A 24,085-nucleotide genomic window follows, 5' to 3' on the forward strand; every position below is an offset into this window, starting at 1 on the left:
ATCTCGCGAGAACTAATTCACTTACGCGCGCGCTCAGAGGTCTCAAATCGTGTAGGAGGACTGTAAAATGGCGCATTGTTGTTGCAGTCGTACATTTTGAAAGCTAGCTTGCAAGCTAATCGAGTTAGTTAGCCGGGCACACCAACCGATTATGCAGCTTTAGCTTCTTTTTATTTTTGTGTTTACAATTTGCTTGCATGTTTCTCGTTTGAGTTCAAAAGCTAGCTAGCATTAGCGACATTAGCTGCTAGCACAACAACACATATTCCTTCTTCTGTTTCCGCACAAGAGATCTGATCAAAATGGGTTATTTGAAACTAATAGAGATCGAAAACTTCAAATCTTACAAGGGCAGGCAAATCATCGGTCCCTTTCACAAGTTTACCGCGATTATTGGACCCAATGGATCCGGTAAGTAGTGGCCAATCAACATTGCAAGTAGGCTATCTAGCTAATGCTAACATTACTGTACTGCTAGTCCTAGCTAGGTTGCTAGCTAATGCTAGTTTAGCCGGGTTGACTATTTACATCAATGCATGCATGGGCGGCTATACTTGTTACTTTGTCGATAACGACAGCGCAACACTTGCTTTCTATTTAATGTTAGCTACTTTTGGTTGTTGTTGCTCTAACTGTAGCTAGCTAGCCACGGGTCCAAAACCTTTTACTATGATAAACATTTCCCTCACTGACAAATTAAATTGTATTTGTCACATTTTTTTATTTTTTTTATTTCACCTTTATTTAACCAGGTAGGCTAGTTGAGAACAAGTTCTCATTTGCAACTGCGACCTGGCCAAGATAAAGCATAGCAGTGTGAACAGACAACAACACAGAGTTACACATGGAGTAAACAATAGACAAGTCAATAACATGGTAGAAAAAAGAGAATCTATATACAATGTGTGCAAAAGGCATGAGGTAGGCAATAAATCGAATAATTACAATTTAGCAGATTAACACTGGAGTGATAAATCATCAGATGATCATGTGCAAGAAGAGATGCTGGTGTGCAGAAAAGTAAAATAAATAAAAGCAGTATGGGGGTGAGGTAGGTAAATTGGGTGGGTAGTTTACAGATGAACTATGTACAGCTGCAGCGATCGGTTAGCTGCTCGGATAGCAGATTTTTAAAGTTGTTGAGGGAGATAAAAGTCTCCAACTTCAGAGATTTTTGCAATTCGTTCCAGTCGCAGGCAGCAGAGAACTGGAAGGAAAGGCGTCCAAATGAGGTTTTGGCTTTAGGGATGATCAGTGAGATACACCTGCTGGAGCGCGTGCTACATGCGCCGAATACAACCTTACAGTGAAATGCTTACTTACAAGCCCTTAACCAACAATGCAGTTAAGAAAATACCAACAACAAAAAAAGTAAGAGATAAGAATAACAAATGATTAGAGCAACAGTAAATAACAATAGCGGGGATATATACAGGGGGTACCGGTAAAGAGTCAATGTGTGGGGGAACCGGTGTCGGGGTAAGTTAGTTAATATGTACATGTAGGTAGAGTTATTAAAGTGACTATGCATAGATAATAACAGAGAGGGGGGGGGGGTGGTTGCAAATAGTCTGGGTAGCCATTTGATTAGCTGTTCAGGAGTCCTATGGCTTGGGGGTAGAAGCTATTTAGGAGCCTCTTGGACCTAGACTTTGCGCTCCGGTACTGCTTGCCAGAACAGTCTATTACTAGGGTGGCTGGAGTCTTTGACAATTTTTAGGTCCTTCCTCTGACACCACCTGGTATAGAGGTCCTCGGTGGCAGGAAGCTTGACCCCAGTGATGCACTGGGCCGTACGCACTACCCTCTGTAGTTCCTTGCGGTCGTAGGCCGAATCAGTTGCCATACCAGGCAGCGATGCAACCCATCAGGGTGCTCTCGATGGTGCAGCTGTAAAACCTTTTGAGGATCTGAGGACCCATGCCAAATCTTTTCAGTCTCCTGAGGGGGAATAGGTTTTGTCGTACCCTCGGGTGACTTTGAATGAGACTTTGCAGGTAGTTGATCTAATAAACATTAGCTAGATAAACAGTTTAATGTAGTCCCGGGCGCCGATCACATCAACGTCGATTTAAGGCAGCCCCCGCACCTCTCTGATTCAGAGGGGTTGAGTACAATTGGAAGATACATTTCTGTTGAATGCATTCAGTTGTGCAACTAATTAGGTATCAACTTATCCTGGTCCTAAGTTAGTTTACGTCCTCTTCCAAGTAAACAATATTTGCAAGACTTGAATAGTTCACTCGCTGACTCCATTGCTTCCCGTTCATATTCTCTCCCTCCCAGGCAAGTCCAACCTCATGGACGCCATCAGCTTTGTGCTGGCTGAGAAGACCAGCAACCTGCGTGTGAAGACTCTGAAGGACCTGATCCATGGAGCTCCCGTGGGGAAGCCGGCAGCCAACAGAGCCTTTGTGAGCATGGTGTACCATGAGGACAGTGGGGAAGAGCGCACCTTCACCAGAATCATCATTGGTATGCCACAGCTGTCTCCACATCCAGATGTGATAAACTGTGTGGCTGTGATGCTTCCCTTAATGTCTGCTAGTCCAATTTGTGGTGTTGTGCTGAGTCTGAAGTGGCACTCAAATCCCTACATAGTGCATTACTTTTGATGGGTCCTGGTCAAAAGTAGTGTACTATATAGGGTGCCATTTTGGACAGACCCTTGGTATTCTGATGTCTTGTCGGATAGCCATAACTATCACAAATCTTCTCTGTGTGTCAGGCTCGTCGTCAGAGTACCGTATCAACAGTAAGGTGGTGAATCTGGCAGAGTACAGCGAGGAGCTGGAGAAACTAGGAATCCTCATCAAGGCCAGGAACTTCCTTGTCTTCCAGGTGAGAACTGATGCAAACAGTAACATACACACACGGTAATAGTCACATGCAAAAAATATATATATCTACATATTTTTTTGTGTAAGTAGTCAGATTTTATTGATCTTTCTTCATATAAAATGTACACTACATACGCACATGCAAACAATTAGCATATTTGAGCAGAATATGTGCTTCCTTAAAAGCGAATATAACCAAATGTTATTTGTCACATGCGCCAAATACAACAATTGTTATTATTTCACCTTACAGTGAAAAGCTTACTTACAAGCCCTTAACCAACAATGCAGTGCAAGAAATAGTTGATAAAATATTTACTAAATAAACTAAAGTAAAAAAAAAAATCGAATAAATAAAAAAGTAATACATGAAATGTACGTAACAATAACAAGGCTATATACATGGGGTACCGGTACCGAGTGACTGTGCAGGGGTACAGGATAGTCGAGGTAAAGTGACTATGCATAGATAATAAACAGCGAGTAGCAGCAGTGTAAAAACAGAGGGGGGAGAGGTCAATGTAGATAGTCCGGATGGCCATTTGATTAGTTGTTCAGCAGTCTTTTGGCTTGGGGGTGGAAGCTGTTATGGAGCTTTTTGGTCCTAGACTTGGAGCTCCGGTACCACTTGCAGTGCGGTAGCAGAGAGAACAGTCTATGACTTGGGTGACTGGAGTCTTTGACAATTTTTTGTGCCTCCCTCTGATACCGCCTGGTATAGAGATCCTGGATGTCAGGAAGCTTGGCGCCCGTGATGTACTGGGCCGTACGCACTACCCTCTTTAGCGCCTTGCGGTCAGATGCCGAGCAGTTGCCATACCAGGCGGTGATGCAACCGGTCAGGATGCTCTTGTTAATGCAGCAGTATAATTTTTAGCTGGTAGAAATGAGGTAAAATGGAATGAAGTTTGCCTGCGTTAAAGTCCCCAGCCACTAGAAGCGCTGCTTCTGGGTGAACATTTTCTTGTTTGCTTATGGCCTTATACAGCTCCTTGTGTCCGGTCTTAGTACCAGCATCGGTTTGTGGTGGTAAAGAGACCGCTACGAATAATATAGATGAGAGCTCTCTTGGTGAGAGAACCGTAGAGACTGTTCGTCCATGGACCTCGCTGACCCCGTGTAAGACTGTGTTCGTAACCTCTGACCTCTATGTATTCCCCAATCAGGGTGCAGTGGAGTCGATAGCCATGAAGAACCCTAAGGAGCGTACTGCTCTGTTTGAGGAGATCTCCCGGTCTGGGGAGCTGGCTCAGGAGTACGACCGTAGGAAGAAGGAGATGGTGAAGGCTGAGGAGGACACACAATTTAACTACCACCGCAAGAAGAACATCGCCGCAGAACGCAAAGAGGCCAAGCAGGAGAAAGAGGAGGTATGGAAGACAGCCAGTCTGATAGCATCCTTCTCTTCTCACGAGAGCTCACTCACACTTCCCATCTGTAGGTAGAAGGTAATATTGAGACAAATTGATAGACCCCATTATTTTTCCATTTCGACCTACAACACAAAAAAACGTTTAAAAATAAATAAATTGCCACAATTTGCGAACCTTCTATGTAGTTTTCATGTATCATTCACACTTTCCCCCTCCCCCTCTCCAGGCTGAGCGTTACCAGCGTCTGAAGGACGAGGTGGTGAAGGCCCACGTCCAGATGCAGCTGTTCAAGCTGTACCACAACGACGCCGAGATCGACAAGCTGAACCGCGAGCTGTCGCACCGCAACAAGGAGATCGACAAGGACCGCAAGAAAATGGACCACGTGGAGGAGGAACTGAAGGAGAAGAAGAAAGAGCTGGGGAGGATGATGAGAGACCAACAGACAGTGGAGAAAGAGATCAAGTGAGTGGGGATGGAGGGAGGGAGAAAGAGCTGGGGAGGATTGAGAGACCAGCAGACTGTAGAGGAGGTCAAGTGCGTAGGCAGGGAGCAAGGGGAAATGGGAACAGACCGTGAAGAAGAGCCTAAGAATTTGATAGACCAGATGGAATTGTTGCCCTTTTGTAAGTTAACGATTTAATATCTTAACCTTTTCCACTCCCTCTTCCTCCTACAGGGAGAAGGATGCTGAACTGAACCAAAAGCGTCCGCAATACATCAAGGCCAAAGAGAACACCTCCCACAAGATCAAAAAACTGGAGGCAGCCAAGAAGTCCCTCCAGAACGCCCAGAAGCTGTACAAGAAGAGGAAGGGGGACATGGATGAGTTGGAGAAAGAGCAGGGTGCTGTGGAGATGGCCCGGCAGGAGTTTGACGACCGCATGGAGGAGGAGGCTCAGAGCCAAGGACAGGACCTCACACTGGAGGAAAACCAGGTTGGAGCCTATGAACGGTCATGAGGGTGTTCTAAGTTAAATATGAATGGTCATAGGGAGATAGACTGGGATCCTATGAAAGGTTACAGCGGACTATCAGGCAGCAGTGTTGCCACAGTGAGGGACGTGTGGGAAGGTCGGTGGTTCATTTCCCAGGTTAGCCAGACGTACTATCTCTCAAATATGTAGGTGAATATTTAATACTCACCACCTCCCTCCCGCTCTCCCCAGGTGAAGGCCTACCACCGCCTGAAGGAGGAGGCCAGTAAGCGGGCGGCCACTCTGGCCCAGGAGCTGGAGAAGTTCAACAGAGACCAGAAGGCCGACCAGGACCGGCTCGACCTTGAGGAAAGGAAGAAAGTGGAGACTGAGGTAAAGGATGAGGATGATACGGAATACAGGGTTGTGCTCGTCGAGGCACGCAATGTAAAAAGGTCGCGCAACAGAAAAGGTGACTGACCAAAGAGAGATTACCGTTATTAATATGTTACATCTGCAGGCCAAGATCAAGCAGAAGATCCGTGAGATAGAGGAGAACCAGAAGCGTATTGAGAAGCTGGAGGACTACATTACCACCAGCAAGCAGTCTCTGGATGAACAGAAGAGAATGGAGGAGGAGCTGACTGAGGAGGTGGAGGGGGCAAAGAAGAGGATCGACGAGATCAACCTGGAACTCAACCAGGTACTGGAACACTATCTGTCAGTCAATCAACCAATCCAAGCTATTGGTTGATTCTGAAACGCACTGGGAAAGTTACAACATTTTGTGTTGACATTACATGATAACTGTATCAGAATTGCTAATCTGGAAGAAAAAAAACCGATACAATTTCAGTTTTGCCTGTCTCCTGTGGGGTTTGCTGCTATGTAGATTGGTAGCAAATGGCAAGTCCCAGGACCATGTCATATCAGTCGACATGGCCTGAGGACATTTGACTGACATCTTATCTCTGTTCCCTAGGTGATGGAGCAGCTGGGCGACGCCAGGATTGACAGACAGGAGAACAGCAGGCAGGCACGCAAAGCGGAGATCATGGAGAGCATCAAGAGACTGTATCCCGGATCTGTGGTAAGACTGCGGGCACCTACAGATACAGAGTTTGGTCTGGGGAATGTCAGTTGGCATAGGGCAACCACAGAGTATTAAGACATTCTGCGCTGGATCTGTGCTAAAATAACTGGAGGCTGCAGCTAGCATAGTTAGCACACAGTTCGCTGTAAAGGCTAGAGGCTACCAGACAAAACAGAGATCATGGAGAGCATCGAACTCTATCCCGGATCTGTGGCAGGACTGGAGGCATTGTAAGCAATAGGACAACCACAGAGTAAGCTATCTATGCTTGTCACTGGGATGCCCTCTTCCTTCTCTGTTTTACTCTCCCCGCAACTGCTCACTGTTCTTGTGTTCTAGACATGTTTCTTCTCTCAGAATATTGACGTGACTGTGGAATGGTTGACACATTCCAACGCGCTCTCCCTCTTCCCTGCAGTACGGCCGTCTGATCGACCTGTGTCAGCCCACTCAGAAGAAGTTTCAGATCGCTGTGACCAAGGTGTTGGGCAAGAACATGGACGCCATCATCGTGGACTCGGAGAAGACCGGCAGAGACTGCATCCAGTACATCAAGGAGCAGAGAGGAGAGCCGGAGACCTTCCTGCCCCTCGACTATCTGGAGGTACACCCTGGGGAAGACTTAAGTTCAACGGGACTGGTCACTTACATGGGACACCACAATGGCATTATGTCCATGTGAACACAGACCTGTATCAGTCCGGTCTATTGGTCTACAGCTCTGTGCTTGTGTCAGTCTTAACTGTCCGTGTCTCTGTGTCTCCAGGTGAAGCCTACAGATGAGAAGCTGCGTGAGCTGCGTGGAGCCAAGCTGGTGATCGATGTGATTCGCTACGAGCCGCCTCACATTAAGAAGGCCCTGCAGTACGCATGTGGTAACGCACTGGTCTGTGAGAACGTAGAGGACGCTCGACGCATCGCCTTCGGAGGACCCTACAGACACAAGGTAGGAGGACAACGCACGCACACTGATGCACACACACACACCGTAGTGTTTTCAACAAGCACATGGAGTAAGTAGCCAGCCAAATAGAACAAGTAGCCAGCCAATCTTCCCCCGGAAATGAAATTCTCTATTTTGTTGGCCTCTGGTACATTCTAATGCTAGATTGTATTTTCGTATCTCAGAGCATCGTAGCAACATTAGGTGCAAAAACTTGACTTACCCAGTTGCGGCCCACTTTTTGGAGGCAGGCCACTCGATTTCGTCTCTGCGTTATATTGGCATCGAACATGTCACCCTCCCTAGGAGAGGGGGTGACCTTGATCATTTATTGTTAAAACGAGAGGCTGCCTGAATCTTTAACTTAAAGACCCTTGCTCCCTTCGGTCTCAACGTAGACTTTGATCTGAAGCCATTCTTGTGATTGTGACTTTGCTATTGTAATTGTTTGTAAGCTTGTGTAGTCTAAAATGAATCTATGATCGTATGCTATCCATTTGTTTTTTGTATGCTGTTCTTTGTATGCCATTTTTACTATTTGAGAATTAACCAATGATATTAGGCCACTCTTGGCCATGATTACAGACACCTGTGTGTCTTTTGACACTATATAAACGAGTCATCCCGCAGTGTTTGTGATTATATCCTGATGAAGATAGCTTGGCTGTCGAAATGTTGGATATTACATTTTTGCATCTGAGCTCCTAGAGTGTGCGGCTCTCTTTTATTTTTAAGTTTTCTACTCCGCTAGCCAACACCTCACCTAAATAGGTGTGCCTTTCTTTTTCTTCTAGATTGCATTTTCTACCATCAACTATCAGGAAAAAACACCAAACATTTTTCTTACTTTTACAGGGTTAGTTTCATCAGCTGTTGTACTATACAGGGTTTCTGTTTACTGGATCCATATGCATTGTAACCTGATTAGGGTGTCCAACTACGGTGCTCAGAATGACAAATCACATTTAGATCAGGGTAATTCATCTTGATCAAACATGCAACGGCGCGCGTCCTCACCTAATTCCGATGCGCATTTGAAGACGTTAGAATAACGGTCCACATTTGCTTTCCTCAGCCAACAATACGAGCAATGAGCAGCAAAATCACTAGTCTGTCAATCTACTATCCCCCATGGTAGGACAGTTGACCTATTCTATTGGTCAGCTTTGTCGTTTTGTGCGAAAAAGAATGAGGCTATTTCAACCAAACTCTGGGACACTTGTGGGACGATAGATTCCAAATTCATACAACCAATAGGCCTAGGCTACATAATGTTTTTAAAATAAAAAAGCAATGAGGCTGACGCAACGGATCAGAACGTTTAGCTTGGCCCGGCACATGTTTGTCCCCGGGCCGTCGTTAATGTCGGACCCTGCACGCTAAAGAAAATAAATGGTGTCAGAAAACAATGGACTAAGTCGATTTAGACTCGTCGTTACCACATTATATGGGACGTGCAAATTCATGCTCTCGCTCCCCGTGTAAAGAAATTAGACTGCAACCATAGCGCACACAACACACACACACACACCCAGGTACCGAGAGGCGGGACAGACGGCAGACTGTCAAACTAGCAGTGTTTCCCTGTCATCGCTCAGTTTGTGACTGACAGGCGCCTATCCTATCAATAGATTGCTAGAAGATGCATATCGTTCATTGTAGCGGGAGAGTGCTCAGCAGACCTTTTGTTTTTCTGACTAGCGAATTGAAAAGTAGCCTAGTTAATTTAAGTGGAAAAACAAGGCGCTAGTAGAAAACACTGCGTACAGACACAAGGTACACACCTTGAGTGAAAGACGTGCAAATTACTGTCCACCCCTCTCTCCCTTCATCCGTGCACTCCTCTCTTTCCCTCTACCTCCCTCTCCAGACAGTGGCCCTGGACGGTACTCTGTTCCAGAAGTCCGGTGTGATCTCTGGGGGTGCTAGTGATCTGAAGGCTAAGGCCAGGCGCTGGGATGAGAAGGCTGTGGACAAACTCAAGGACAAGAAGGAGAAACTCACTGAGGAACTCAAGGTAAACAGTCACTCTGGCCACTGGGGTCTTGAGCATCGTCAGCATCATCACCATCATCATAACATGTTATGGCACTCAAGGTTAACTAGTCACACATCCCATTGTGATTTGGAGCATCCTACCTCATAACCAATCTTCCCTCAGTTTTTTTCCGGCCTTGGGCAAATTTCAGGTCTGTTGATCACAAACTTGAACATTGAACATTTGGTGTGACTTCCGGGGCGTTTACTTTGAACACTGAGGGTGTACCTGCTTTAAGTTAGTTTTAACACTGGTCAAGCAGGCTACTGTGACTATTTTATAATAATATAGGTCTACCAGAGTGGCCTACCATCAAAAACAATGGAGAAATGCATCCCATAACATTTTAACATGGAAATACCAGTTCTATCATTCAGCCTACAGTAGCAGCCAATGTGAAAAGAAATGCAGGGCTTGACATTAAACTGTTCATCCACTTGTCCTTCAGACAAGGTGGTGACTGAAAAGGTTGTTGTGTTTGTAAGATACCACTTTACAAAATATACAATGTGTCATTATTCCCATACCATAATTACAGAGAATCGGACAAATTATGCTACTTGCTGTCTCAAAATATAACACTGCCCCTTTAAGACAAAAAAATCTCTTTACCTGACTCGCTTTTCAACGATTTCTAGAAATACACATTGTGTTCTTGTAGGAAGCAAACAATCCCCCCTTGCTGACTGATCTATAATTGGGCTAATGACTCACTAACTATTAACGGAAATGAACAAATGTGCACATGTGGCGCTCGCTTTGATCTAAAAAACCAAACAAGCTCATCTACTCATGACTACTCATGCTGTAAACACACAGTTATTATATTAAGTCTGGCATAATTAGTTTTTGTCTCTCGGTATGTTGAATTGAAAGTGGATAATATTGTGTTGATTCGATCACAATTCCCACGGTAAAAGGAAACGTTGATAGTGTTAACTGAACTTCACTCAACTTTCTGGAGTTTTAATCTCGTGCTTCTCTACACGGGCTGATATTTCTTCTGCGTGGCTTAGAGGGAATATTGCTCATAACATTACCATACTTCTAACATATATTAATATGAAACTTAAGTACTGTAAAAACCTATTTTACTTAGCCGTTATCAAGCTGCAGTTGGATAAGCAGCCTAATGTATCTATTAGAATGTTGTCAAGGCTGATAACGGAACACAAGCACTGCGATAACAATGATGCATCTCTGAAAGGAACAGGACTACAATAACAATGGGGCATCTCTCTCTCTCTCTCTCTGGGTGTAGGAGCAAATGAAGGCTAAGAGGAAGGAGGCAGAGCTGCGCCAGGTTCAGTCTCAGGCCCACGGCCTCCAGATGAGACTCAAATACTCCCAGAGCGACCTGGAGCAGACCAAGACCCGACACCTCTCCCTCAACATGCAGGTATGGACGTGTAGCAACACAGTGTCCGTTTGTTTTGCGGTAGCCCTAAATGAAGGGTCTGAAACCTGTGGCTCTGGAGCTGCATGTGGCTTTTTTATGTGATGTGGTGATTTATAATGATTTATTTAAAGTCATCAATAGAGGTTTCTACTACACAATGTGTGTGTCAGTAGGGTTTCTAGAACCCCGTAGACACACTGTTGTGATTTCATTAGACTAGCTTGAAGTCCTTTTCCCATCCCCTGTAGGAGAAATCCAAGCTGGAGAGTGAGCTGGCTAACTTCGGCCCTCGCATCAACGACATCAAGAGGATCATCCAATCCCGTGAAAAGGAGGTCAATAATTTGAGAGACCGGATGAACGTTGTGGAAGATGAGGTGTTTATCGAGTTCTGTAAGGAGATTGGGGTCAGGAACATCAGAGAGTTCGAGGAGGAGAAGGTGAAGAGGCAGAACGAGATCGCCAAGAAACGGTAAGTCACTCTCCTCCGTTGTGTCAATGTCAAATCAAACTTTATTTGTCACATGCGCCAAATACAACAAGTGTAGACCTTACCGTGAAATGCTTACTTACAAGCCCTTAACCAACAGTGTAGTTCAAGAAGAGTTAAGAAAATATTTACAAAATAAACTAGTTAAAAAAAAATAGAAGAGCAACAATAAAGTAAGGCAATATACAGGGGGTACCGGTACTGAGTCAATGTGCGGGGGTACGGTACAGGTTAGTTGAGGTAATATGTACATGTAGGTAGGGGTAAAATGACTATGCGTAGATAATAAACAGCGAGTAGCAGCACTGTAAAAATAAAGGGGTGGGGGGGTCAATGCAAATAGTACGATTAGCTGTTAAGCCTTTTGGACCTAGACTTGGCGCTCAGGTACCGCTTGCTGTGCAGTAGCAGAGAGAACAGTCTATGACTAGGGTGGCTGGAGGGTGGCCTTCCTCTGACACCGCCTGGTATAGAGGTCCTGGATGGCAGGAAGATTGGCCCCAGTGATGTACTGTGTCGTACGCACTACCCTCTGTAGTGCCTTGCGGTCGGAGGCCGAGCGGTTGCCATACCAGGCGGTGATGCAAACAGTCCGGATCCTTTTGATGGTGCAGCTGTAGAACTTTTTGAGGATAAGAGGACCCATGCCAAATCTTTTCAGTCTCCTGAGGGGGAATAGGCATTGTGAACCTGTTTCTGTGCGCTATAGTCAGCCATTTTGTCTGTCTCTTAGGCTCTTCCTCAATTCATCTTCCTTTGATTCCTCACATCCTCTCACCTGTTTCTTAAAACGCAAAGGTCGGAGGGGAGGGACCTTGAGAGTGACGGTTTCTTTGAGTGTGTTAACCTAACGGCATCCATTTTGTGTCTGTGTGACCTTTAGGCTGGAGTTTGAAACCCAGAAGACTCGTCTGGGCATCCAGCTGGACTATGAGAAAAACCAGCTGAAAGAGGACAAGGAGAAGGTCATGATGTGGGAGCAGACCGTCAAGAAGGACGAGGCGGAGATAGAGCGACTCAAGAAGGTAAAGAGACATTTACATTTAAGTCATTTAGCAGACGCTCTTATCCAGAGCGACTTACAAATTGGAAAGTTCATACATATTCATCCTGGTCCCCCCGTGGGGAATGAACCCACAACCCTGGCGTTGCAAGCGCCATGCTCTACCAACTGAGCCACACGGGACCAGAGAGAGATTAACATAAACCGAACTAAGTCTTGAAATGTGCAGTTGCACACTCCCACTCAATGGATTTAACAATGGCGGAAACTCCGTCCAACCACCCGTCCACCAATCCAAAGCTTTAATATCCATGACGAGGAGTGTGCACGTCTCGGGTGAAGGGAGGAGACTTGGCACGTAGCCTAAATTCTGAGACCGATGGCGTTAATCAAATCAAACTCTCTTTGTTAGGTGAGATTGGATGTTTTTGAACTGTTTTTCTGTCTCTTTCCCAGGAGGAGCACCGCCACATGAAGATCATCGACGAGACCATGGCCCAGCTGCAGGACCTGAAGAACCAGCACCTCACCAAGAAGTCCGAGGTCAACGACAAGAACCACAACATGGAGGAGATACGCAAGAAGCTGGGAGGCGCCAACAAGTGAGTCTCAAACCATAGACACGTGCGCGCACGTCACTCTTTTTCTTCCCATTTCTGAAAGGCGCGTATTTCTTACTTACTACATTATTCTTGTATGTGTTTAAAAAAAGAAATAACCATTTGTAGCGTTGCCATTTAGTTTGTGTTCAACAATTGTGTGTTTGTGTTTACCTTAGGGAGCTGACCCAGAAAGATGGTTACTAGTTTTGTAGCGTTGCAGTTTGCGGCGGTATTGTTTGACCGATGTGTGTTATTCCCTCAGGGAGCTGACCCAGCTGCAGAAGGAAGTGACGGCCATCGAGACCAAGCTGGAGCAGAAACGCAGCGACCGCCACAACCTGCTGCAGGCCTGTAAGATGCAGGACATCAGACTGCCGCTACGCTCTGGGACCATGGACGACATCGGCCAGGGAGAGGTACTTAACACACTGTCTTTCTCTCCCACTCTCTCTTTGTCCAGCTTTCTACCTCCTTTTTTCTCTCTCTCTGACATTCTCCCTCTCTCTGACATGCTCGCTCTCTCCATGGGAAAGACATGTTTACATTGCCAAAGCAAGTGAAATAGATAATAAACAATAAAAAAAACATTACACTCACAAAAAAATAAAGACTTTTCAAATGTCATATTATGTGCAAGTAGTTAAAGTACAAAAGGGGAAATAAATGGGTTGTATTTACAATGGTGTTCTTCACTGGTTGCCCTTATGGCATCAGGTCACAGATCTTGCTGCTGATATGGGAGTTTATCAAAATTGGGTTTGTTTCGAATTCTTTGTGGGTCTGTGTAATCTGAGGGAAATACAGTGGGGAGAACAAGTATTTGATACGCTGCCGATTTTGCAGGTTTTCCTACTTACAAAGCATGTAGAGGTCTGTAATTTTTTATCATAGGTAGTACACTTCAACTGTGAGAGACGGAATCTAAAACGAAAATCGCATTGTATGATTTTTAAGTAATTAATTTTCATTTTATTGCATGACATAAGTATTTGATCACCTACCAACCAGTAAGAATTCCGGCTCTCACAGACCTGTTAGTTTTTCTTTAAGAAGCCCTCCTGTTCTCCACTCATTACTTGTATTAACTGCACCTGTTTGAACTCGTTACCTGTATAAAAGACACCTGTCCACACACTCAATCAAACAGACTCCAACCTCTCCACAATGGCCAAGACCAGAGAGCTGTGTAAGGACATAAGAGATAAAATTGTGGACCTGCACAAGGCTGGGATGGGCTATAGGACAATAGGCAAGCAGCTTGGTGAGAAGGCAACAACTGTTGGCGCAATTATTAGATAATGGAAGAAGTTGAAGATGACGGTCAATCACCCTCGGTCTGGGGCTCCATGCAAGATCTCACCTTGTGGGGCATCAATGATCATGAGGAAGGTGAGGGATCAGCCCAGAACTACACGGCAGGACCTGGTCAATGACCTGAAGAGAGCTGGGACCACAGTCTCAAAGAAAACCATTAGTAACACACTACGCCGTCATGGATTAAAATCCTGCAGGGCAACGCAAGGTCCCCCTGCTCAAGCCAGCGCATGTCCAGACCCGTCTGAAGTTTGCCAATGACCATCTGGATGATCCAGAGGAGGAATGGGAGAAGGTCATGTGGTCTGATGAGACAAAAATAGAGCTTTTTGGTCTAAACTCCACTCGCCGTGTTTGGAGGAAGAAGAAGGATGAGTACAACCCCAAGAACACCATCCTAACCGTGAAGCATGGAGGAGGAAACATCATTCTTTGGGGATGCAAAGGGGACAGGACGACTGCACCGTATTGAGGGGAGGATGGATGGGGCCATGTATCGCGAGATCTTGGCCAACAACCTCCTTCCCTCAGTAAGAGCATTGAAGATGGGTCGTGGCTGGGTCTTCCAGCATGACAACGACCCGAAACACACAGCCAGGGCAACTAAGGAGTGGCTCCGTAAGAATCATCTCAAGGTCCTGGAGTGGCCTAGACAGTCTCCAGACCTGAACCCAATAGAAAATCTTTGGAGGGAGCTGAAAGTCCGTATTGCCCAGCGACAGCCCCGAAACCTGAAGGATCTGGAGAAGGTCTGTATGGAGGAGTGGGCCAAAATCCCTGCTGCAGTGTGTGCAAACCTGGTCAAGAACTACAGGAAACGTATGATCTCTGTAATTGCAAACAAAGGTTTCTGTACCAAATATTAAGTTCTGCTTTTCTGATGTATCAAATACTTATGTCATGCAATAAAATGCAAATAAATTACTTAAAAATCATACAATGTGATTTTCTAGATTTTTGTTTTAGATTCTGTCTCTCACAGAATGAAGTGTACCTATGATAAAAAGTACAGACCTCTACATGCTTTGTAAGTAGGAAACACTGCCGATTTTGCAGGTTATCAAATACTTGTTCTCCCCATTATGTGTCTCTATGGTCAAACATTTGGCAGGAGGTTAGGAAGTGCAGCTCAGTTTCCACCTCCTTTTGTAGGCAGTGTGCACATAGCCTAAGGCGGCCTTCCCCAATAGCAAGGCTATGCTCACTGAGTCTGTACATAGTCAAAGCTTTCCTTAAGTTTGGTCAGTCTACAGTGGTCTGTTTAGGGCCTAATAGCATTCTAGTTAGCTTTTTTCTCTTTTTTTTCTTCTTTCCAATGTGTTAAGTAATTGTCTTTTTATTTTTCTGTGTGTAGGGGAGCACCCAGCAGGAGGAGTCTAGCAGCAGTCAGAGAACGTCCAGTACTGTCCTGGCTAAAGAGGCTCTCATAGAGATAGACTACAGCATCCTGTCTGAAGACCTCAAGGTAAGAAGTACACCCGTGCCTGAACCCTGCATACTAAGGCTATGTCTGAGAGTGTGCAAGTGCATACTTTGGGAGACGTGTGCAGAAATGGGACGGAGTTCAATTGTCTGTTTCAGCCATGATTTCAATACCCAGCGATAATTTTTTTATTTGAGTTTGAAATGTAGTGTGAGTCCGAGGATATGAGTCACCTAACATTTGTCTGGTCTTTCTCAGGACGCGCTGGCGGAGGATGAGATCAAGGCAGAGATGCACACACTGCAGCAACGTCTCAACGAGCAGCAGTCCATACTGCAGAGAATCAGCGCACCCAACATGAAGGCCATGGAGAAACTAGAGTCTGTCAGGGACAAGTTCCAGGAGACCAGCGACGGTAAGGAGGAGAGATGAATGAGTCTGAAGACATGGACTAACTTACCGTCTCTCTTGGCGAATGTATCAAATGTTACCGAAACAGGAAAGGATGTGTCTTCATTTGTGTAATGTGTTCATGATGCTCTTATTCTGTATTCCAGAGTTTGAGGCGGCCCGTAAGCGAGCCAAGAAGGCCAAGCAGGCGTTTGAGCAGATCAAGAAGGAGCGGTTTGACCGCTTCAACGCCTGTTTTGAGGCTGTATCCACCAACATCGATGAGATCTATAAAGCCCTGTCACGCAACAGCTCTGCCCAGGTACTGTCCCTCAGCAATACTCCATAGTAGTACTGTACCATACGCAAACAGTCTGAAATGTATTCCACCAAGTAAAACTAGCTACAAACTGTATTATGTGGTATTTGCATTAACATAGGGGTCATCCCATATGAAATCAATGGTCTGTTTGACTGCACCCCTTTCGATTTGAACAAAACGTTTGTCTGTGTGTTGGTGTGTTCCTTCATCCCAGGCCTTCCTTGGGCCGGAGAACCCAGAGGAGCCTTACCTGGATGGGATCAACTATAACTGTGTTGCCCCTGGAAAGCGGTTCAGACCCATGGACAACCTCTCTGGAGGGGAGAAGACTGTAGCCGCCCTGGCTCTGCTGTTCGCCATACACAGCTACAAGCCGGCCCCATTCTTCGTCCTGGATGAGATTGATGCTGCTCTGGACAACACCAACATTGGCAAGGTCTGTGTCTAAAACCATGCTGCATGGACTATCGTTATTAATGTCATGAAATACCCATACGTGTTTGCGATGTCGTTGTCCTGAAGTCTCGCTATAACCACCAACAGTCTAAAATGGCACCCTATTCTTAATGTAAGTGCACTAATTTTAAAGTAGTGCACTATATATTGTAGGGATAGGTTGGAGATGTTTAATGTGTTGTCGATCCACGTTATCCACATGACTAACGACATCACTCCTTGTTATGTCATGACCATGCTGTTATGTCATGACCATGCTGTTATGTCATGACCATGCTGTTATGTCATGACCATGCTGTCTAATACTGTCCGTCTATGCAGGTGGCCAACTACATCAAAGACCAGTCAGTGAACACTCAGGCCATAGTGATCTCTCTAAAGGAAGAGTTCTACACCAAGGCTGACTCTCTCATCGGGGTCTATCCAGAGGTACAGACGCAACAAAACACACACACACACACACACACACACACACACACACACACACACACCTATCCATAAATCCTTGTAATGCTTCGCTTTTACATAAAAACATTACTATAAGAATGTCTTGACATTTTTCTCTCACATTTTAGATAATAGAATGAATGTAGCTTTGTATGCTAACTGTTTTCTGAAACAAGGGCAAAACTGACAGGGTCACACTCCCCCCCCCCCCCCCCCACAGCAAGGAGATTGCGTCATCAGCAAAGTGCTGACCTTTGACCTATCTGTGTACCCTGACGCCAACCCCAACCCCAACGAGTAGAACCCCAACAAGTAGGACATCACACAGAGGAGATAAACGACAGGCATACCTTTTAACTCTTTGGCATTTTGACGTTCTGGTTAACCAACTGAACCAGGGTCATATTCATTAGTGCAGGCAACCGAAAATGTTTTGAATCAATTTTGTAACTGAGAACAGAAATGCGTGTTTCTTATTGGACAAGTCCAGCTAGTCCCTACCTTTTTCTGGCTAATGAATATGACACATGGCTCGTGTCTATGGATGGCAAATGTAGCTAATAATGTTTTCTGTAGTGTGTTGGTTGTATCGTGGATCAAACATCCATTAGCTAATAGATGTTGTTTGCTATCATGTTTTTAAAAATCATTTCTGTATATTAGGATTAGAAAATGTGTGCTTTTTCTGAATGGAGGGGGTGAGACGAATTACAGCAGCTGAAAGTTGTTATTTCTTGAAAGTTTCACCTTGAATATAATATGCATTTATACAATTGAATCTTTTAATTTGGTTAATTTGGAACCATATGAGTATTGTATTTCAGGACAAGGTTATATGAGGCTTAGAAAAATTGTAAAATGATTTGGAAATCATGCCTTGTTGACAATTTGTGTATTTGTATCAGGCTTTGTCCCTCAGACGGTAGAAACCTGCTGACAATGATAATGTATTACATGTAACCATTTATGTTTTTTTTTTTTTTTTGTCTCATAAATGTTTTCTACTAATCTCTTTCCCTTTCTTCAAATTCTTGCTTTCTGTTATTTCACTGGTCTATGTAATGTAAGTATCTGAAATTCTGCTTTTTTCTCCTTTGTGTTCAGCCTGTTTTTTTTGCTGTTGTTTTTTCACTTATTGTGCAATTTTTAACTTTTTGTCTGAATTGTGTCAGATTGGAAGACCCGTAGGTCCCATTAGGTGGCCACTTCATTCCCAGTCAGATGTCATCTGAGCATTTTAAATCGCCATGTCTAACTAGCCTGTATCCAAACTGAATTTTCTGGTTGTTTCACTTTCTTCAAGATGTGGCTCAATGTCAGCTATGGTTATTATTTCTCTACCTTTTGGCAAGATTAAGTCAGTAATGGCCACGGTTGAATTCACCAACAGGAATGACACATGAGAAGATGTCTTTGTACACCAGACAACCATAAGGTTAAACGGCCCATAGGAAATACCATCGCGGTGTTGGAGATGGCGAAACTGTGGAGTTTGATGTAGTTGAAGGGGAGACGTGAGACAAGTAGGACCTTGCGGCCTAAATAACGTTTTCGTTACCATGCGTGAGCACGACTGTGAGTGGTGCAACCCTAAAATATACGTGAAGTGAAACGAAACAATTCAGTTTAGATCGAGGCTACCAAGCCACCTTTTAGTTTTACCAGACAGGCTTTGAGCCTTTCCCAAAATGTTCTGGTTTTCCAGAAAACCCTGTTGGAAGATACCTGGAACATGCAGGAATCCTCCAACTGGGAATTTGGGGGAAGTTACCAAATTATTATATATATATTTTTTGAACTCTAACCATGACCTAATTAATAAGAGGTAAATCACAACTGTTTTAATTATCTTATTGGATATAAACTGCGATGAGATCATGAAACCCTAATTTGACCACCTTGTTAGATTAGCTGCTTCCTCTGAAGAGGGGAACAACTGGTGAACATGACATTCTAAGACCAGAATGAAGAAAAGCAATTCTTTATTGTTGGTAATATGTCAGGTGCATGTTCTTATCCAATCTTTATGAATTGTATCACTAAAGCGAGGGTCAATTTATAAAGGTGAAGAAGGTTTATGAGTTTAGCTCTATTGACTTGGGGATGGAGTCTGCTTTAAAAGTATCCCCCTGCCTCTTTTTAAATATGTCCAATGGGAAATGTAATTATCCATTTTAAGGGTTCGTTTTGCATAAGACATGTTTATTCCATTGACTTTGAGTCTTTTTAGTTAATAAAATATACTATTTTAACTTGTTTTCTAATTGTGTATTTGTGGTAGAAGTAAGGTTGAACTCTTTCATAACTTTAAGTTTAGTGTTCGGTCCGTGTTTTGTAGATATTTGTGTTTTATAACTTATTCATCCCGTGGGTATGTGTTTGAGGCAGGACTTTCCGGTCCATAAGGGTGAGTGGAGTGTACATCAGTGTATGTACGTATGCTTTGACATGTCAAAGTATTGCCTCAGTTTTCTCCCAGCACTAGTATAAAGGAGCGATTATTCAAATTTGACATGTCTTTCCCTGAGGCTCCCTCTAGAGGCTAACCATTACATTTGTCATATCACGTTTTTCAGCACCATTTGAGCAAACTCACCTGTTATGCTGATGCTTTTTGTGTTGTGTTGTAAACAGCCAGCCATGTCTCAGCCACTCATGGTACATTTTATTTCTGCAGATAACCAGTGCTTGACTTTGGGAAGGAGTTCACCGGAGCTGAGTACTGGCATCTCAAATGTTCTACTGCTTGAGCTCCTGTTCCTCTTCTAAAATATTATCTCAAAAGTATTGTGGGGTTCCTGCACCTAAATGTAAACAGTACCGACACCCAAAATGTGTACCAGAACCTATTTCAGTCCAAGTCAAGCACATTACAAAAAAAATCAAGTAAACCAAAGTGATGTATATTTTGGATGTTTTATTTGTTTGTTTTGCCATTGTAAGCTCCATCTGACTGACATGAAGAAAAAAAAACATTTTGTTGAAAGGCACATATTAGAAGATGGGTATACATGTTATAGCAGGGTTAGAAGCTGTCCCACCCACTACTTAATGTCTGATTTATGCAGCGTTCTTTTTAAAGACAAACCGGTTACTAAGGCAGAAATGGCCAACGAGGATGAAGTGAAAAATAACTCCTTTAAGACCTGTTAAGGTAACTAAAAAAAAAAAAAACAGACCTGGGGTGAATCTCAAAGGTATTTTCCTTGATTCGGTCTTTCTTTGCATCCTCAAAACATCAGATCTTCTCCAATGCTCTCCTTGCTTGCAACTTACATTTTCAGGAGAAGGTGAGGAAAGAGCTCGCAAGGAATCAAGCAAAATAGTTTTGAGATCCTTCCCCAGACAAAAAATGTGCAAAGTTTTGTACAAAACCAGTTAATCCCCTATGTGGGCCTTCATGCTAAATCCACCATACGCCAGGTATGCTGATATGACTAACAACTCTTGCATTGATCAAGTCTAGACTAACTTCAGCACCACTTAAAATCCTGAATCGCCTTTATTACATTTTTTTCTTACTTTCAACTTAATTTTAACCTCTGGTCATTAATACATATGAATCTCATTTAACAAAATCTCTGGTTTATATTAAATACAATGTGATCTGTTAGATAAGTGCTAAATACCAGTAGGGGAGAGTGGGATAAGTTGAGCAAAAGGGGTAAGTTGAGCCTCCCTTGTTTCTAGGAAACCCCAAACAAAATGTATAACTTGACCAAATATTTAGGAAAATGTCATTTTATGGAGTCTGTGAAGGAAGAAACCACATGTAAAAAGTGGTAAGCAAGTTAGGACCAAAAAACAGATTTTCAGCAAGTCAAATGAATTTGAGGTTTCATGATGCTTGTATCTAAACCAAAATGTTTGTCTTGGGGTAAGTGAGCATGTGTTTTCTTCCCAAGCATAATGCAAAGCATTAAAAAGAAAGTACAAAGTGTTTGTTAGGCGTTAAACTTGGGGTAAAATATGATTAAAAGACAGTGATTGTCATTGTGTTTGGAAATGAAGATAGACATGGTTTTAAAAAGGTAATATTTCATTCAGTACAGAAATGTGTTGGTGGCTTAACCCGGGGTAAGTTGTTCCAAGAGATCACTTTTTTTTTGGACAAGCTATGTTTTCAAAACTAATTTTTACATGAATTGTGATTATTTCAAGGGATGCGCAACATCCTGAAATATATGTAGATACCTTTTGTTAGAAATAATATATTTCCCTTTACAGAGTGATGCTGAATGAAACATTTTCTCCTCTTACCCCACTCTCCCCTATACACCTATTTCAGTGAGTATTCAAACATTGATAATACAATAATAACTAATAAATTAAAAGTACAAAGAAATGTTTAACACGTTAAAAAAAAGAAACCTCTTAAAAAAGTGCCCAAACCCACAGTGGGAGGTTGAGCACCAAGGAAACTGTGTTTTACAAGTCTCGATTAAATGAAGACAAGTATAAATAAAGTTAAAAGATGGCAAGTCCTCCCTTTAACGACATAAATTAAGGACGTTGCCTTTAAGAACACAAACAGTGAGGCTCACTGAGATAGACTCATCTTTGTATACTGCTCCATTATAGTGTCTGTGACAGCAGTGCTATTGAGGCTATCTCCATTTTAAAGTAGCTCATGTTCTTCAGTGACTGATTGCTCCCAACTCGTGGGAGTCCCCACCCAGTTAACCACTTTAAAATGGTGGAAGCCCTCAATGGCACTGTCCATGCTAAAACCGGGTGATATCCATGCAGAGTCCTCTATCTCTATGGTGAGGCTTCATCAAAACTGTTTGATGTATCACAACCATTGTGTAAAATGTGTTGTGCATCAGGTGTACAATCTGAGTGTGTACTAAGCGTTTCCTTGCATCCTGGATGTTTTAACAGGAGAGACTCTTTTCAAAAGATTGAACTAAACCGTTCAAACGCAACAGTTGCAGTTGTCCCAGATAAATAGAAACTCACTGAAACCCAAAATGGCTTCCTTTCTCACCTCCTTTTTCCCCCTTCAGCCCTTGCCGGGACACCCCTGTCTCCACTCACAGACTTTTGCTGCGTTCAAAACAACTGGTAACTCAGAAATCTCCGACTTCCGTGCCTTCAAGACAACTTGGGAAAAAACGAGCTCCGAATTCCAAGTCGGAAACTCAGGCATCTCATATTGGCAGCAGCATACCACCCTGCATCCCACTGCTGGCTTGCTTCTGAAGCTAAGCAGGGTTGGTCCTATTCAGTCCCTGGATGGGAGACCAGAGGCTGCTGGAAGTGGTGTTGGAGGGCCAGTAGGAGGCACTCTTTCCTCTGGTCTAAAATAAATATCCCAATTCCCCAGGGCAATGACCTTACACACTGCCCTGTGTAGGGAGTGTCTTTTGGATGGGACATTAAACTGGTGTCCTGGCTAAATTCCCAATCTGGCCCTCAAACCATCACAGTCACCTATTAATCGCCAGTTTACAATTGGCTCATTCCCCTCCCCTGTAACTATTCCCCAGGCTGTTGCTGTAAATGAGAACATGTTCTCAGTCAACTTACCTGGTAAAATAATAAATCTTTCTAGAGCTCTGATATGATTTTACCTTGTTTTTTTCCCAGAGTTCCCATTTGTCACCATGCACACAATACGTGTACAAGTTGCGTGTGTGCGCATGTTGACGTTTATTGTCATGTGTCTTGTCCTGGAGGCAGAACGGAACGATTTCCCCTTAGATAGGCCAGCTGCAAAGTCAAAATGAGCTTTTTGGTCTTAATTTAAGGTTAGGGTTAAGTTAAAAAATATATATTGTAATTCTCGCTAGTGACCACTGCAGCACCGCCTCCAGAACAAGATTCATGACAAAAAATGCTATCCTGCAGTGTGTACAGGACATTAGTTAGGGTTTTAGTAAGAAACACAGTGTGTACAGGACATTAGTTAGAGTTTTAGTAAGAAACACAGTGTGTACAGGACATTAGTTAGGGTTTTAGTAAGAAACACAGTGTGTACAGGACATTAGTTAGGGTTTTAGTAAGAAACACAGTGTGTACAGGACATTAGTTAGGGTTTTAGTAAGAAGCACAGCAGACTGGACATAGTTGTTCTGTCTAACCACTAGACGTAGATTATTACGTCAACCAACAGTATAACAAAGAAAGAGGTTCATGAACCTGTGCACTCTGTGATAAGTTATTTTTTAATTTGTTGAAATAAATATGGCGGAACTGAGAAGATTAAAATGTATTACCGTAGCAGAATATTCCTTTTCCTTTGTCGATTCGTTTTCCATAAGAATCATGAATCTGATTCAATAATTTAATCGGAATTGACAAGAATCAACCACAGTGGAATAACATGTTAAATCCTGAACAGCCAACCAGCTAGAGCCTAGCAACTCGGCCATCAACCCTGGTTAGCCTATTTCCTCCAGTCTCCATTGGAAACTATGGTTAGTGGATTGATCTCATCGCCACGGCAACTAATCAGGATTTGTTAATGCTGTGAGTGTGTGATGTCACCAACTACAACACAGCCTTGTCAAGTCAAGTGTCATATCATGTCACAAGATAAGGCCACTGTCGTCATGGGCACTCCGATGACAGACTCTCTACACTTTGGTGTCTGCCTCTTCCCCCTTCAGGTGTTGTTTAAAGGGTGTAACGAGGCGCTTCTTTCTCTGCTCCTGGGGTTTCGGTTTCAGCTCTGTAGACCTAGAGGGCCGGTCGGGGGCGGAAGGGGGCACAGGGATTGGGATCTTCTTCCTCGTGGCGGAGGTTGCGCGGCCACTGCGCCCGTTGAGGAGTCCCAGGGCCACGTCTTCAAAGTGGCACATGGGCATGCGCATCGCCTCGGCCATTTCATTACGAGTCACCGCCACAAACGAATCGTCATTGGCCAGGTCGCCAAGACCGCCAACCACTAAGACCTGACGGAGAACATGATACGTACAATGATATGATGTTTACTGTTACAAACATAGGGTCTCAGGGAGGAACCTGGCACAGAGGAAAAAATAACTTTATACTCTTGTTTCTACAACAATCTGTTAATCAGTATCAACG

The 24,085-nt window shown here is 43.8% G+C and overlaps 2 protein-coding genes across 2 annotated transcripts in view; one reads left to right on the forward strand and one right to left on the reverse strand.

The window, feature by feature from the left end:
• The first annotated feature begins 23 nt into the window (after positions 1–23).
• smc1a (structural maintenance of chromosomes 1A) lies at positions 24–19,302 on the forward strand. The gene is made up of 23 exons (XM_055931002.1): positions 24–411; positions 2,287–2,475; positions 2,729–2,841; positions 4,007–4,210; positions 4,440–4,678; positions 4,893–5,151; positions 5,383–5,523; positions 5,651–5,833; positions 6,113–6,220; positions 6,642–6,827; positions 6,990–7,169; positions 9,037–9,183; positions 10,466–10,603; positions 10,852–11,075; positions 11,977–12,118; positions 12,553–12,698; positions 12,961–13,114; positions 15,367–15,477; positions 15,694–15,850; positions 15,993–16,147; positions 16,362–16,583; positions 16,925–17,032; positions 17,271–19,302. Exons 1-23 carry the CDS (start codon positions 303–305, stop codon positions 17,349–17,351), a joined length of 3,696 nt encoding a protein of 1,231 aa, XP_055786977.1. The 5' UTR covers positions 24–302; the 3' UTR covers positions 17,352–19,302.
• A 650-nt stretch (positions 19,303–19,952) lies between these two features.
• The window catches only part of LOC129860528 (dihydropyridine-sensitive L-type skeletal muscle calcium channel subunit alpha-1-like), a 42,470-nt gene continuing 38,337 nt past the window's right edge, over positions 19,953–24,085 (reverse strand). Inside the window, exon 45 of the mRNA XM_055931001.1 lies at positions 19,953–23,949. Within this exon, the coding sequence (XP_055786976.1) occupies positions 23,632–23,949 (318 nt within the window). The 3' untranslated portion in view covers positions 19,953–23,631. The remainder of the gene's footprint in view (positions 23,950–24,085) is intronic.

This window comes from Salvelinus fontinalis, chromosome 8, assembly GCF_029448725.1.
Source record: "Salvelinus fontinalis isolate EN_2023a chromosome 8, ASM2944872v1, whole genome shotgun sequence".
Lineage (NCBI taxonomy): Eukaryota > Metazoa > Chordata > Actinopteri > Salmoniformes > Salmonidae > Salvelinus > Salvelinus fontinalis.